This window comes from Erpetoichthys calabaricus, chromosome 5 (assembly GCF_900747795.2).
Source record: "Erpetoichthys calabaricus chromosome 5, fErpCal1.3, whole genome shotgun sequence".
In the NCBI taxonomy this organism is placed as follows: Eukaryota; Metazoa; Chordata; class Cladistia; order Polypteriformes; family Polypteridae; genus Erpetoichthys; species Erpetoichthys calabaricus.
In genome coordinates, this window is record NC_041398.2 from 153,441,046 (window position 1) to 153,458,889 (window position 17,844).

Here is a 17,844-nt window from a genome sequence, read left to right on the forward strand (position 1 = left end):
ATTTATCACTTCCGGGTCAGATAAAAAGTCCTTCTCTTCAACCCAGAAACACGTCGTTCCCTCTGGTCATATGATTATGATGTGCTTCCGGGTTATAGGGCACGTATAAGTCCTTGATCCTCCCTGCTGTGTCCTCTGGTGGGCCCCACGGAGTCCAGCAGGGTTGGGAATAAAAACTCCATTGTCCATAATTCCCTGCTGGTCTTCGGGGTACTTCCATGCTACAGGGAGAGCTCCATCTAGCGGCCTGGGGGTATTGGCCGGGATGAACAGCCGGCCATCTCCCACAAGTGATATCATCAGATGTAGCCAGAAGTATCGTCATAGCAAGGAGCTGGAAGTATCGTAATCGGGAGGTGCCAGAAATGACATCTCGGCAGCCATCTTAGAAGTAAGGTATGTTTTTATTTGTCTTCTTTTTGTCTGACAAGAGAGAGAGAGAGGCATTAGTACCACAAATTAACCCCTTGTCTTGCGATGTTTCACTCACCTTTGGGCTTGTTGACTGCCTTCTAAGCGCAAGTGTGTGACAGATTGTTTCCTTAAGAGGCATTAGCTCTCTGGAAATGTATTCTTTTGAATTGCGGCGTTTTAATTAACCTGAATTTAAAAAATTATAAATAAACAAGGTATTATCCCCACCCCTCATGCAATAAGACGGTTAAAAGATTACACAAGAAGCATAAACGATGATCTAGCTCTTTACTGACAGGTTGACGCGGTATTACAGACGGGAAGCTTATGACAGACATATCAAGCCGTGGGAATCTTGACCTATGCAGTCCGTCATCTTTCGTTGCCACGCTGAAAGGATTTTAACCGGACAGAGGACATAATCTTCTGACCTGCCTCGGATGGAAGACATACTCTTCCACCCGGAAGCTTCCAAGTGTTGGCCGTAGGTGTCCATTCTTATATACTGGTTGCTCCATGTGCAGGCTCCTGGGCTCCAAATCCAAACAAGGTCAGGACAGGACTCAAACCCCACCTTCAAACATACAGGAATAGCACAATGCCTACATACAGTTCTCATTCTCCCAACAAGGAAAGAGGTTTTTTATGCTGACAGAAGACTGAAATATACTAGTCTGTCTTTAGGCTGACTATTCAATTCTCCAGCTGTCTGTGGCTCTCTATAGTCCTGTGCTTGGCTCGGCAATTCTAAATACTGATGCAGTTCCCCTGTGTGCCATACTTGGTCGGCCTGTATGAATGAGTCTATAACAGTGGGCACAGAGAACAGTGACATTAAACTTAATAAAAACACATAGTATAACACAGATGCCTTTATAAGATCAAGGTGGACAACGCTAGAGAATTGCGAAACTAATTCTAAATATTTTTATAACTTAGAAAAGAAAAATGGTGAATTGTTATTGATAAATAAACTAAGAATAGATGGGATTGAAACTCATAACCCTGAAGATATTTCAAAATATAATTCTGAATTTTACAGTCAACTTTATTCAAGTAAAATTGATTCTATTAAAAATATATACTGTATAACTTTTTGAACAGTGCCAGACATCATTCACGCATTGATGAGAAGTTCCAGTCAAGATGCGAGGAGGGGATTTCAATTAAAGAGATCAAAAACAGTATAAATTTAACAAATCTCCTGGGAACAATGGCCTCACAAATGAATTTTATAAGGAATTTGAAGATGTACTTGATTTTCTTTTAAGAGTTTATAAAGAAGCAATTGACTTAGGTTCTTTGTCTTCTACGATGACTCAAAGCTTAATTACTCTTACACCAAAACCAAAAAAAGATATTTTATGTCTAGAAAATTAGAGACCAATCACACTTTTGAATATTAATTATAAAATTCTTGCTTGCATTTTTGCAGAAAGACTTAAAAGTGAGCTTGACAAGATAATTGATACTTCTTAGTTGGGGTTTATGATGGGCAGACACATTTATAACAATATCAGACTAGTCTTAGATATGATTTATTATAATGATAACATTGAAGAAGATAGTTTAATTATTTTTGAATTTGACACTAATTGAACATTCTTTTATTTTTGAGACATTAAAATATTTTGGTGTTTATTTTCAACAAGTTGTTAAATTACTAAACCAAAATGTTTATATGTTCTTTTAGTTTGGACACTAATTTAGAAACATAACTTTTCACCACATAGATATACCATATGGAATAATAAGGATATAAAATTCCAAAATAAATCTATATTTTTTAAAAACCTATTTGAAAACAATATTTTATTTATGAAGCAGATTATTAACAAAGAAATAATAATATATAACATCCATCCATCCATCCATTAACCAACCCGCTATATCCTAACTACAGGGTCACGGGAGGTCTGCTGGAGCCAATCCCAGCCAACACAGGGCACAAGGCAGGAAACAAACCCCGGGCAGGGTGCCAGCCCACCACAGTATCTATATATATAATTCACTAAGCCAGAAGACAAGTAGCCGACCATGGAAAGCACGCCGGAAGGGGCGTGGATTCACTAAACCGCCGACAAGTAAGACGCCAATGGCGCACGCAGGAAGGAGCCACGCCCACCAACTCTTAGACCATTGGATACGACGAAAGAATCACAGAGCCACGCCCACCAACTCGGACGCGACGCCAAGGGAAACATGCCGTCATTTCTGTTTGTCTGTGCCACAGTACACTTGCAGCTCTGAGCCACGTTGACTTTTCATTAGTCAACCTCAGTGGAACCTTGGTTCACACAGAGGCAGCGCCAGAGAGAGACAGAGGCACACACAGGCAGCGCGATAGAGAGAGTCGCGCACACACAGGCAGCGCCAGTGAGACAGAGGGGCGCAAACACACACACACACACACACACACACACACACACACACAGAGAGGCAACGCCAGAGAGAGACAGAGGCACACACAGGCAGCGGAAGAGAGAGCTGCGCAATCCTTTAAAACTGAAGTTAAAACACAATGAAGGAAGCAGTCTTTAAAAACCAATAAGCTCTGTGCCTCTTTTTCATTAGCGTCTCACCTGCTTCAGGCCCTGCAACAGTCGAGACGCTCTCTCTGCAGCTGACCTTCTCTGTGCCTGACTCCACTACTGTCAGTCGCCTGATTAAAAATGGCCTTTTGAAGGGGAGCTATGGACCCGCTATACCACAGGAACACATTGCCTTCGAGCCTGCTCTCGCTCACTGTAACGTACTGGCTTGCTCTCTCTCTCTCTCCTCACTCACTCACACACTACACAGGGGAGAAATGCCCGAAGCAGAGAGACAGAGGGGGTGGGGGCTAGCGTGCTGCTGAGAGACAGAGGGGGAGGGGGCTCGCGTGCTGCTGAGAGAGAGAGAGAGAGAGGGGGGGGCTGGGGAGGCTCGCGTGCTGCTGAGAGAGGGGGAGGGGGCTCGCGTGCTGCTGAGAGAGAGAGAGAGGGGGGGCTGGGGAGGCTCGCGTGCTGCTGAGAGAGAGAGAGAGAGAGAGAGAGAGGGTTTGCGTGCTGCTGAGAGAGAGAGCCTGTGCATGCACTGCACATGCCATGCAGCTGAGCAGGGAGCCTGGGTGTTTATGTCAGTGTTATTCAATGTTTTTACTATTACACTGTGCATTCTATGGTGTAATAATTAACTATATTTGTGCTTAAAAATCTTTAAAAAAATATATTTACATACAGTTCGTATGGTCTGGAATGGATTAATTGTATTTACATGCAATCCTATGGGGGGAATTGCTTCGATTCACAACCAAATCGGTTTACGACCAGAGGTTTGGAATGAATTATGGTTGTGAACCGAGGTTCCACTGTATATTGAGTCTAGAAAACATGATCAGCAAGTCTTTGATAGGCTGCAACAACAATGATGAAAGAACGGGTACATTTTTTTCTCACAAGCTGGGTGGGTGTTAGTTAGTTAATTAGTTACTCGAAGGATTTCAAGATTTAATATGCACAAGCGGTAACACTGCAAAAGCAGCCCAAACCAGAAAAGACTGCTGGCAAAAAGTGGCTGACAAATTAAACGCGTGTGCATTGTACTTACTGAAAGCGGCGTTACGGATTTTGCAAATGTTCATTTTTTCCCTCTGCTTAAAAAACATTAAAAAAGCGGCGTGATTATGCGGCGTATACTACGCCGCGGGTTGGTATGCAGCGTTTAAAACAGTTTGTCGCGGATAATTTGCCTTTTACTTTAACACGAAGACAATTTCCTGTTAGATTTGCCTTTGCGATGACAATTGATAAGGCACAGGGCCAAACTTTCAAAAAGATGTGCATGTATCTGCCAAAACCAGTTTTCAGTCATGGACAGCTGTATGTTGCTCTCTCCAGAGTTCCATCTTTTCATTCACTTACTGGTATGCCTGCAGGAACACGTGCAGCGAGCGAGAGCGAGTGACACACACACACATACAGGCGCGGGAGAGAGAGAGCGCTGGAAGCATAAGAATAATAATACTTCATTACATTGATATACCGGTGTTTTCAGTATTCAAAGCGTTATCCACACAGGGAGAAACCGGGAAGCGAACCCAAAATCTTCCACAGTCTCCTTACTGCAAAACAGCAGCACTACCATTGCGCTACAAGGCAGTTAAAGAATACACCGGCCTCGATTTTGTTTTCACTTCTGTTTACAGCGATCAGATCGTAGCGTGCATTGTTGCAATGTTACTTTTCTTGGTGGCTTATTACATTACGGATGTTTCACATGTTAATTTTTTTCCCTGTGCTTAAAAGACATTAAAAAAGTGTTTCTCAACTGTGACTCCGGAACAACTCAGTACGCAAGCTATATTAAGCGTCAACAACGAAGACTCGCTACACCTTAATGAACAAGTGCTGAAACTTATCCCTACCGACGAAGTAACTTTCACCAGCGTGGCCTCCATCGTCACAGACGATCCCGCTTTCAGTCACGGACAATTGTATGTTGCTCTCTCCAGAGGTCCATCTTTTCATTCACTCACAGTGGTATCCACAAACCCACCCCATTTGGACAACTGTGTCGTTCAGCAAGTGTTCACCCATCAATACATAATTATGCGGCATATGTTACGCCGCGGGTTGGCTAGTATAATATAATGTAGTTAACAAATATATAATGATGAAGGCTAAATTACATACAAGTGAAACAACAGCTAAATTATTATAAGAAAGAGGGATCCAGAGAACAGCATTACAAATTCTTAATAAAGCTCCTCAGAATCTATCATGTTTTAATTCCTTTAGCATTTTTTCTATTTTTTGAAAGCTATATCTAGTATATTAATGTCCATACAGAAAGATACAATAGAAGTTGTAACATTCTGAACTTTACATTTATGTATATGAAATTACACAAGCAAGGAAAGCACAGTTACTACATTTTCTAACATATATAAAATGAACAATAATTAAACAGACAGTGATTCTAGACAGTAACAGAAATAAATCTTTCCAAAACATTTTAGAATAGGACCAGAAGTAAAAGAAATGTCCAACAACTACATTTTGGGGATATATCAATGCCATACTTATGAATTAATTTATTATTTGGGTACTATTTATTTATAATTTTGAAATATATTTCTTTAACCTTGTTTGGTAGAAAAACTTCTATGACATAGACCAGGCAATTTTAAAATTTAGATCCAAACCTATCAGTAAAGTGTGTTGTGCGTCTTGTGTGGCACAATGACAGGCTGGGCATCTGCTGTTGTGGCATGTCATGGGCTTATTATTTAAGCTGTTGGTTTAGGAGGAGTACATACACATATGTTTAATTGAAATATAATGGAGCGGGATTGCTCATTAGTAATAATGTACTTCTTACTGCTGCAGTTATTGTCTCTTTGTTCTTTGCCCTACAGGATACTTGGTGGTAGTCAGCTTTCCATGTGGCTGAACAGATGCCTGTGCACCCGGACTCTGAGGCACAACTGGATGTCCTTTTCTTCAGCAAATGAAGAAAGAGATGATGTGCAGTTGATCTTAGAGGTGCTATTTCTAGAGTTAAGACAACTGAGGCTTTCACTTTTACCCCATTCCTCCTAAGACTTCTTATATTTATTACTCGATCTGTAGTATTTTGTGGCTTGAATGCTGTCATCTATGTTTGCTTATTCTGTCCAGTAACTAACACTGGATTTTTAATTTTAGACAGGAAAGCTTCAGTGTGTGAATCATCACAAACACAGTGACTGAGGCACATCAGTACCAACAATCATAAAACAGGGATGTTGTTCCATGTTGCACAATTTATTTTCTTAAGTTACTGTGCTTTGTTGTTGGATTTTGAAAGAACCAAGACTAAATTTTAATCTAAAACAAAACGCATTGCACTGGCTGCCTGTCTCATGCTTGTATTTTGGAGTGTCTGCTCCCCGAATTTCTTTTCTCAAACATTGCTTTTCTTTTTATTCCAAGATCAACCATAAAAACTGGTAGCTTTCTGTACTCATGCAACAAAATCTGGAATGCTTTGTCAACAGAGAAGTGCCAGGCTACAAATGTCAATCATTTAAAAAAACTTCAACAAGCCCACTTTTCTAATTTGGCTTTTTCTTAATTCCTTGCATTAATTGTAATAGATTAGAAATGGTACTGTATAAAGTCTGTAAGATCTGCACTAGGCAGTAACTTCTGCTGTTTTTCTCTGTTTTCGTTTTCATTTTTATTGCAGTTTTGCCCTGCGTCTCCACTGTCTGTTACATCAATTCAAACTGCCTGTGATGCTGGAAAGAAACAAAGTTCACAAGATGTCCTGAAATGGAATTGTGATTGGACTGAGAAAGCCACAATTGTGTATGCTAGGATGTGCAGCGGGGGCTGTGCGGGCTTTTTGTTTGGGCCCCCCAGAGGTTTATTATCTCCAGCATCCTTGAAGGTGGCAAGTTTGTCATTTGTCCCCATCCATTTGCTTCTTATTTACTTTTATAATAGCTTCAATTTTCAAAGGAACTGTATATTTTTGTAGAGCAATCTGAGCTACACTTGTAAGAAAAGGTGATATAGAAATATTATTACTAAACAACTTTTAAGGGACAGATCAGGAAAAATGTCAGTTTAAATATAACAAACTTTTTATGGAATATTGATGAATAACTCTGACTCTGAGTAGTATCTTGTTCATAAAGCTAAAGTAGCATTATTCATTTTTTGGCAAATTTAATGATTCACTTTAACTGTGTTCAAATCATTGGCTAACATTTTTTAAATACTAAGGTAAAAATCTATAAATATGCTTGTGTTCTCCTTCCCTAATAGTTTTTAACACCTCCCCGTTGTTGACTATTTTCATCATATTTGTGTTCTAGTTACAGGCATTTACCATTTATACATCTTTATGCTTACTGATTTTTCTACTTATTTGACTCTCACTATTGTGTCTATATATATATATACATTGTTCCCACATCTTTCACTTTTGTTATTTTTAAACATACCATTTATTTATTCAATAACAAATGTATGGAAAAGTGTATTGTATTTCCTTTTTTAAAGTTATAAAAATGAACTGGATCTGTATCAATATGGGTGAATAAAACCATTCACATGCAATGAGGAGTCTGCACACAAACAACATTGGTGTGTTATGTTCATTAAACTTGTAAGAAAGAGTGTCACTGCACTCATGGCGTTAATCATAAACTGAACTATTTCATGTGGTCTGCTCAGTTACTAGAGAATATTTTATTTTACAGCTGTTAAATTCAGTTCACTTTTACTGTCTTATAGGTAAGTTTGGTTTCTCAAAGGGTTTTACAGAGACACCTTGAAACAACATTAAAAACACATCACTATGAACAAACGTATTACAAATATGAACTATAGCAGCAAGCACTTACTGTAAAAAATAGATCAAATATATCACACATAAAAATTAAACTGACATTTAGATTTGACTAATGATTGATTCAAGTGATAACAGCTCACTCACTTAATTTAAGTCTGTGGATGTAAAGTTGAACTTCTTTGTAAGATTAATAGCCATTAGAATAAAGGATTTGAACCTGTGGCTTTATACTTTTGATTCCTTCAGCATCTGATCAGATTACACAACTGAGAACGGATTAAAAATCTTTAACAAGTGGACAGTCACAGTTAACACAAAGGGGAGCAATCAGCACAATGCCATGCAACACTGTGTTACATTCTTTTCTTTTGTTGAAAAAAGACCATTAATTTCTATAAAACTGCTTGGCTACATTAGGTTTTGTAAACCTGATGCCTTAAGACAAATGGCAATTTTATTAATTATAATTGATATCTAAAGATATTTTTAAACAAACACAATTTGTCCATAGAAGGAAATTGCAACAATAGATCAAAAAGGGGACTTTATATAATTTATTACGTAAGTGGAAAAATATAAACACTATACATATACATAAACACACAGTACCTGCCAAATACACTGTAATACAAAGAGTACACAACATGTGTTTTGCCCTAATTGGTGCTCATCAGGTGTGCACACTTATGCTTCCCCTTACGGCGATCGAACCTTGGACGTCAACGTTATGTCACAAAGGCTGGTTTGTTTATTTTGCAGTTTGACTATTTTCATTATGGTCAACTAAAGTGGAACTAAAATGAATATACTGTAATGTGAAGTTGTGAATCAGCATGCACAGTTCAGATCGGGCCGTGTCATAAAATGGATTTTTTTTTTATTTATTTATTTTTATTAAGCGCATATGGAATGTATTATTACACATAGACATAGAATTACTACACGCCTCATGACCAGCAGCATTCTACATCAACGTTGCCGCCATATTGGGAGTGGCACTGCTGTGGAGTGAAGTAATGAATAAAGATACCTCACGCATGTGCTGCTTGGGATTGTACAAACCGCTGTACGCTCCAAACCAGATCACAGGAATTACATTTCATAGGTAAAGCTGAACAATTGTTTTGGTTATATTTGGCCATTAGAAAATCCCGTTTTATAATCTTAACTTTAGCTACGCCAGGCTAAGCTAGCAAAGCTATGCACTTATGTGCTCAAGTGAGCCTCCAAACCACATTTTGGCTAAACGTATTTAGTCACTAATTATGTAGATTGTTGTTAGCTGTTAACATTTCTCAAACTTTGAAAGTTTCCCAAAGAAATCTAACTCAGGAATCAGTGGGAGGTAGCCCTTAGATGGGATTTTGAGAAAGCTGTCCTGTGATGTGTGCAGTGCTAGTTTGGTAAAAGATGCTGTGCCGGCATCATATGATCAAAGCTACCACTTGATCACATTAAAAAACAAAGGAGGTTTGATGATTCCTTCTGAGGGTACAGTCAAGGTGGTCAAAGTAGCTGAGCGTGTTATCCGACAGTCGACATTAGGCAAGCTGTCAGTGTATCTTTGATCAATCAGTTTGTTCGGGCTGAGATTGGTTCAGATGATGTGTTTTTTCTCAAGGAGCACATTGAGGAAACACAGTTTGAAACTGACAACCATCATTTTATGCTCATGTCTTTAGTTGTGTCTGTCTTCCACAAACTAAGGCTGCACCATATTGCCAGACTGAATACTATCAAATTACAGAGTGGCAACACACTGAAAAAGCTATGTAAGACAGTTCTGTTTCATGGATTTTAGAATCCTATCCTGTATATGTTTAAGTAACCACATTGTGTGTGTGTGTGCGTGTGTGTGTGTGTGAGAGAGAGAGAGAGATTGAGAGAGGAATGAGTGAAATGTTTTCAGAAATTATTAAGCCAATTTGTATACAATATAATTGTTTATTTTTGTCATTGAGTGTATCATTTCACTGTTAAAAGAAAGACAAACAAAGATAACTGGCAGTAACAGTGCAAAATTCACAATTGGTATGCCAGTTTGAAAAGATAAGTTTTGAGGGCAATTTTAAAATATGTTATTGAATCGAACTGACGTATATGAGAGGGAAGAGAATTCCAGAGTTGAGGAGCACTATGAGAGACGCTCGAGCTCCCATAGAACTGAGTCTGAAGTGTGGTACAGAAAGTAGAGCTGCAGATGAGGATCTGAGTGAGCGAGAGGGAGTGTAAGTCTGTTGGAGATCAGTGAGGTTGTGGAGAGCTTTAAATGTTAAGAGCAGTATTTTGTATTGTATTCTGTAGTTAACAGGGAGCCAGTGAAGTTGAAAGAGAATCGGTGTAATATGTTCAGTGGATTTAGAACAGCAGGTTATTATCCTGGCAGCACAATTTTGAAGAAGTTGTAAGCAATGGATAGGTTTTTGTGGGATGCCAGATAGAATAGCATTAAAGTAATCTATACGTGAGGTGACTAGGGCATTAACCAATACTTCAGTACTGTGTTGCATAAGAACAGAACAAAGTCTAGAAATGTTTCGGAGATGGAAGAGGGCAGTCCGAGAAATGTTACTTATATGGGAAGAATTATTTAGATAGATAGATAGATAGATAGATAGATAGATAGATAGATAGATAGATAGATAGATAGATAGATAGATAGATAGATAGATAGATACTTTATTAATCCCAAGGGGAAATTCACATACTCCAGCAGCAGCATACTGATACAAAAAAACAATATTAAATTAAAGAGTAATAAAAATGCAGGTAAAAATACACAATAACTTTGAATAATGTTAACGTTTAACCCCCCCCCCCCCCCCCCCGGGTGGAATTGAAGAGTCGCATAGTTTGGGGGAGGAACGATCTCCTCAGTCTGTCAGTGGAGCAGGACAGTGACAGCAGTCTGTCACTGAAGCTGGTCCTCTGTCTGGAGATGATACTGTTTAGTGGATGCAGTGGATTCTCCATAATTGATAGGAGCCTGCTGAGCGCCCATATTGGCAGTCCAGATCAATTTATCATCCAGCTGCACTCCCAGGTATGTATAGGTCTACACCCTCTGCACACAGACACCTCTGACGATCAAGGGGTCCATGAGGGGCCTGGGCCTCCTAAAATCCACCACCAGCTCCTTGGTTTTGCTGGTGTTCAGGTGTAGGTGGTTTGAGTCGCACCATTTAACAAAGTTCTTGATTAGGTCCCTATACTCCTCCTCCTGCCCACTCTTGATGCAGCCCATGATAGCAGTGTCATTAGCGAACTTTTGCATGTGGCAGGACTCCGAGTTGTATTGGAAGTCCGATGTATATAGACTGAACAGGACCAGAAAAAGTACAGTCCCCTGCGGCGCTCCTGTGTTGCTGACCGCAATGTCAGACCTGCAGTTTCCGAGACACACATACTGAGGTCTGTCTTTAAGATAGTCCACGATCCATGCCACTAGGTATGAATCTACTCCCATCTCTGTCAACTTGTCCCTAAGGAGCAGAGGTTGGATGGTGTTGAAGGCGCTAGAGAAGTCTAGAAACATAATTCTTACAGCACCACTGCCTCTGTCCAAGTGGGAGACTGATCGATGTAGCATATAGATGATGGCATCTTTATTATTATTATTATTTAATAATAGTCATTATTAGTGTATAAATGGATATAAATAATTGCAATTAAACGATTCGCCAAAATCTATTGTATGTAAACGATACTGTTTTAAACATTATTGTTTTTTCATCAGAAAATCCGGTTTCCACATTTGCCTGTATTAATTTAAAATGGCACTTTTGCCACTCGCAATATGGCGTACGCGCTGACGTATCGTGTCTACTGGGCAAAGCAATGAATGCGGCGTCTAGGGAACGACTACGTCTTCGCTCATTTTATGGTCCTGCCCAATCACTTTAACGCTTGCGTAAACACTTTACGGCATGTTAGGCTTTCAATGCGCGTGCGCGCGTGGATCGCACAGGCATGTACCTTGGGTAGCCGCAAACCTTATTCATAACAACAAAACTAAAACTTAGCGAATTTTGCACGAGGTGCACTGTTGTAATTGCTGCGATGGTGCTAAAGCTGTACGCACTAGAAATATATCTTGTGGCGTTCACAGTGCTTTGTGTTTGTAGAAGTCCATAGTTTTGTTATAGCATTTCTTTCATACGGAACGAAATCTTTCTCTAGCATTTATTGACGGTACAACCATGTCCGTACAAAGCGACTGCGACTATTTGGTCAAAAGAGCAAAAGACCTGGTGAACGAAGACCCCTGGGCTGCCAAAGCATGGTTGATCACCGCCAGAACTCTCTATCCTTCTGATTTTAATATCCAGGTAGGGCCTTCCGGTTATTTGCCTAATAAATTACGTTTCAGAAAATTAAATCACCATTCAGTGTGTGCAATAAGAAATGTTTATTTTTGTATTTATTTAATGTACTTGACCATGTTTTTTTTCCCCTTTATTACTTAAAATATTGTAAAATACAATCAAAAGTATATACGTCTTGCAAATACCATAAATATAGTGTGCAACACGTACACAATATAGACATAAAAATGAAAAAACGTATACAGAGGCACATTATACAGTTATGTCGGCTTTAAATTTAAGTGCATTCACAATATCCCGTGTTCTTAATAGCTTTGGTGTTCCTGCAGCTGTTTATATATTGGAGGTAATGATTAAGTTCAATCTTAAAAATGTTACACTGTAGTTTTCTTTTAGACTGTTTCATTTTATGAATATGATATTGTCCAAGAATTATTAACAGATTTACTAGATTATTTATATTGGGATAAACATAATTCCTTTTAAAACACAGAAATATTTCACTATCATTTAAGTTTAATACAAGATTAACAGAATAACTAAGCAAGTTTTGCAAATCTGTCCAGAACATTTTATTGACATTCCCAAAAACGATGAGATAATGTTTCTTGGTATTTCTCACAAAATACATATTTGTCATCAGTTTCAATCTCAAATCTGTGTGCAATAAAAACTTTTAACAGAATGAATCATATGTGTCACGTTGTTCATGATTTAATCGTTGTTAGGTAATAACCATAATGTATTCCAATCAATACTTTCTAACATAGCATTCCATCTGATAACTACAGTACAGTCTGAGTAAATGACAGGAAAAAATGTGCATAATATGTTTGATGTTCTAATATCAATTCCATCTAAAAGAAGGGATGAGGTGAAATCTGTGGCATCTACACTTGAGATTCCATGATAACCCACCAACTGAATAACCTTTTGGGGAATAGCTTTTCTTATAATAACAAATTCATAATGAGGGATTGTAACAATGTACTTACTAATAAATTCTTCATAGCTGAACAGTTTCAAGTCTTTGTTAATAATCTGCTTCACAAGTAAAATATTTTTCACTAGGTTTTTAAAAAGATATATTTAGTTTGGAATTTTATATCCTTATTATTCCATATGGTATATCTATGAGGTGAAAGGTTATGTTTATAAATTAGTGTCCATACTGAAAGAACCTGTTTATGAAAATTAGAACCTGTTTATGAAAATTAGACAGTTTTAGGGGAATTTTACCATTTTCAAAGTTTGCATTTAAGAAGTAATTCCAATCCCCCTTCTTGACCATGTTTTGGTGTGGTAAGGAATGAGATCTACATACCTTGTGTTACACTAAAGGCTCGGTTCACTGAACATGTCCTGTCTTTACACTACACAGTTAAATCCCCTTGCTTTCCTGGACGCCTGAAACTGTTATATACTTTAGATATCTGCCTTATTTTTACAGTGACCAGGTGTAATTTGTAGGTACTTAGTAGCGAATAAACACAATTTACCAAACTTCCTTGGTTTTTAAAATAAACCACTCAGCTTTGTGTAGGCATTTCACCAGAAACTCCTGGTTTTTCTTTCAAATTCCTCTATTTCTTGTGTACCAATTTCTTTTTACACTATTAAAATATTGAAAGAGTTCAGGTTTGGAAAAGTTTTGAGTTTGAGGCAGGTACAATTTATTTATTTATTTTTAAAAATTTTATTAATTTTATTGTAATCATTCCATACAAATAGATCAGTTTTTACAAAAGATAGGATTGAAAACAAGTCGCCCCCACCCCTGAGAGAGAGAACATGGCCAACAGAGTAAAACTTAAGGCTTGTAAACATACCTAAATTGATGAGTTTAATAGGGCAATTGAGGTAAATGGAGAAGAAAAAGAAATGTGGAGATAATTGCTGCCTCGGTGCATTACAAGCTTATTCTAAGATATTATTGATTAGATCCAGCCAGGTTTTGAAAAAATTCTGTACAGATCCTCTAACTGAACATTTGATTTTTTCCAATTTCAAATAGTATAAAACATCAGTTTCCCACTGACTTAAAAGAGGAGAGTTAGGATTCTTCCAGTTTAGTAAAATAAGTCTGCGTGCCAAAAGTATAGTGAATGCAATCACAATTTGTTTGTCCTTCTCCACTTTAAACCCATCTGGAAGAACACCAAACACAGCTGTTAATGGGTTAGGAGGGATTGTGACACGAAGGCTGTCAGAGAGGCACTTAAAAAATTTTGGTCCAGAATTATGTTAATTTTGGTGCAGGCCCAAAACATGTGACCCAGTGAGGCTGGGACTTTATTGTAGCATTCGCAGGTTGGATCTTGCCCTGGAAACATTTTGGAGAGTTTTAAGCGAGACAGATGTGCTCGATACATATTTTTGAGTTGAATAATTGTATGCTTTGCGCATATGGAGCTCGAGTGAGGTCTGCATTGCTATTTTCCACTCCTTTTCTGATATATTGATTAAGAGATCTTTTTCCCATTGTCCTCTTGGATCTTTAAAAGGGAGGGACTGCAAGATAATTTTATATATTGCAGAGATAGTGTCTTAAGACCTTAAAATTGAGCAATATTTTTTCCGGCATGGAGGTGGGTGCAAAATGAGGAAAATCGGGCAGGTTCTGTTTACCAAAGTTCCTAATTTGAAGATAGTGAAAGGAATGTGCGGCTGGAAAGTTAAATTTGGAATGTAATTGTTCATAGGATGCAAAGATGTTGTCTATATAAAGATCTCTAAGCAATTTAATCCCAAGTCTTTTCCATAAATTAAAAACTGCATATGTTTGCGAGGGTTGAAAGAGGTGGTTCTCTTGCAGAGGTGCCACAGATAAAAGATTCTCTATCTTAAAGTGCTTTCTACATTGGTTCCATATTCTGAGTGAGTGAAGCATAATTGGGTTATTATTATATTACCGGTAACTTGCATTTATTGGTGCACAAAGCAGGGAATATAAAGAAGTATTGTAGGATTTTACTTCTATTGCGGACTTAGCCTGTGTGTGTTCATCTATTTGTGTCCAGGTTTTTATAGCTTGTATGTTTGCTGCCCAGTTATAAAACTGAAAGTTGGGTAGAGCCATGCCACCTTCTGGCTTAGGTCTTTGTAGGGTCGCTCTTTGGATATGTGGATGCTTTTAGTTCCAAATAAATGAGGTTATTGTTGAATCTAATTGCTTAAAAAATGATTTATTAATGTATATTGGAATGTTTTGAAATAAAAAAAGTAGCTTAGGAAGAATATTCATCTTAACAACATTAATTCTTCCAGCTAGAGTGAGATGAAGGGTTGACCATCTATGCAAATCTTGCTTAATTTTTTCCATACAGATGGCAAAATTTTGTTGATAAAGAGCTTTATGTTTACTTGTGATGTTTACCTCTAGGTATTTAAACTAATCTGCGATGATAAAAGGGAAGGTGTCCAATCTAATATTGTGTGCTTGAGAATTCACTGGAAAGAGCATGCTTTTATTCAGATTAATTCTGAGACCAGAGATCTTTTGAAATTCTGTTAGTGATGTTAAGACTGCAGGCACAGAATTTTGTGGGTCTGATATATACAGTACCATATCATCTGCATAATAGAGAAGTTTTCTGTTCCAGTCCTTCTCTGAAAATCCCCTTTATCTGATAAGAATTTCGACAGTGGACCGCCAGTGGTTCAATGGCGACTGCAAATAGCAGTGGTGACAAAGAGCAACCTTGTCTGGTACCACGTTCTAGTTTAAAGTAGTCTGAACAAATGTTGTTAATACAAACTGAAGCTTCTGGATTGGTATACAGTAGTTTGATCCATGCACAAATGTTCGGGCCAAACCCAAATTTCTCTAATGTAGTGGAAAGATATTTCCATTCAATCATGTTAAATGTTTTTTCTGCATCCACTGATAAAAATATTTCTGGGGTGTTTGACTTTGTTGGTGAGTATATTACATTAAACAGGCGTCGAAGATTGGAAGATAAGTGTCGCGGCAGGTACAATTTAGCGTGCGACTAGAAGAATGCCATTCTTTAAAAAAATGCAAAACACATACACACTTTCATTGTTATCAATTTTACCTCATTTAGGAGTTAATTTAGAAATAGATTAACATGGAGACACAGATAGTTCAGAAATAGAATAGGTGCTCTGAGAATGCAGTGATCCATATTACTAACCGAGAATGGTAAACCGGATGGCATGGACGCAGGTACACGGCGATGGGACCATGAGACTTACTGCGCAGGCGCGTACAGCTCAAATAACTGAAATAGCGAATAAAACAACCGCCATATTGTGAGTGGCACTACTGCGGAGTGAAGATAGGAATAATGTGCTGCTTGGGATTGTACAAACCGCTGAATGCTTTACACCAAATTCAAACACAATACAGCTCAATGATACACACACGAGCCCACCTGGATAAGATCAATGAATGCAGGCGCCTACAACGCGCGTCAGAAACTGCGGAAGCAAAGCAGGCATGGGTTAAGACACTACGGGGTCCGCAAAGGTCCACAAAGATAGTACGGAATATATAAGAGCACACCCGGAGCCATGTTAATCGCTATGTGCTTCTTAAACTGACTTCCTCTTGCACTAAGAGGAGGTGCAGGCAGCACACAGAATACATTAATTTCATGATGTTCCTGCTCCCTGAACATTTAGAATGTTAAGATAAATACTTGATATAATTTTCATGATGAAATGCATTAAAGCATGTATTAGTCATGTGGGGGCACGGTGGCGTGGAAGTTGCACTGCTGCCTCGCAGCAATGGGGTCCCAGTTGTTCCTTGTTTTTCTGGTGGGTTTACTCGGCGTGCTTCACTTTCCTTTTCAAAGTCATGTAGGATGTGGAGTTTTGTTATGCTATATTAACCCTGCTAGTGTATGTATTGCTTGTATTCACCCTGCGATGTGCTGGCGCCATAGTCATGTGGGGGCATGGTGGCGTGGAAGTTGCACTGCTGCCTCGCAGCAATGGGATCCCGGTTGTTCCTTGTTTTTCTGGTGGGTTTACTCGGCGTGCTTCAGTTTCCTTTTCAAAGTCATGTAGGATGTGGGGTTTTGTTATGCTATATTAACCCTGCTAGTGTATGTATTGCTCGTATTCACCCTGCGATGTGCTGGCGCCACGTTCAGGATTTGCTCCTGCCTCGCATACTATGCTTACTGGGATGGGCGCAACCCTGAATGAATGGCATAATTAAACATGTATAACGAAGATTTTTTTAAAGTTCTGAACTCTCCATGGTCTAAGTTTATAACTACGTTTAATTTCACAAAGACGTTTATCGTTTGGTGATTGGTTATGTGGAGAAACAAAAAGGAAAGATAGGAACTGCGGGTTTGTACATCAGACAGAGACAGCACGCAATAAAGAAAGCCCGCTCAGAAGAACATGCATTGAGTTTTGTGTTCGTGTCTCTGACCACCAGATTTCAAACCCAATATTTACACAATATTTAAGTTAAAACTGTGCGATACTCATTCATACATCCAGTTTTTGGAGCCCCGTCAAACCTGCCATAAAGTTCTCAACACTGAACGTACACCTGGGGACCCCTTACTGCGAGGGAGCAGCACTACCGTGCATGTTTAATACCTGCTTTAATGCATTTCATCATGAAAATTTATCTTGGCATTCTACATTTTCAGAGAGCAGGAATATCATGAAGTGAATGTATTCTGTGCGGCGATCACTGCCAGCGCCTCCTCTTAGTGTAGAGGAAGTCAGTTTAAGAAGCGTGTACAGCAATTAACAACTGGGTCGGGGAACAACTTAACACTAAGCATTTAAT

General features: G+C 38.6%; 1 protein-coding gene across 2 annotated transcripts in view; it reads left to right on the forward strand.

The window, feature by feature from the left end:
• Nucleotides 1-11,673: 11,673 nt before the first annotated feature.
• ints10 (integrator complex subunit 10) overlaps nucleotides 11,674-17,844 on the forward strand; it is a 321,144-nt gene continuing 314,973 nt past the window's right edge. Inside the window, exon 1 of one of the 2 annotated variants that reach the window (XM_051927742.1) lies at nucleotides 11,674-12,065. In XM_051927742.1, the coding sequence (XP_051783702.1) occupies nucleotides 11,937-12,065 (129 nt within the window). In that variant the 5' untranslated portion in view covers nucleotides 11,674-11,936. The remainder of the gene's footprint in view (nucleotides 12,066-17,844) is intronic. The other variant, XM_051927743.1, reaches the window with a different exon arrangement.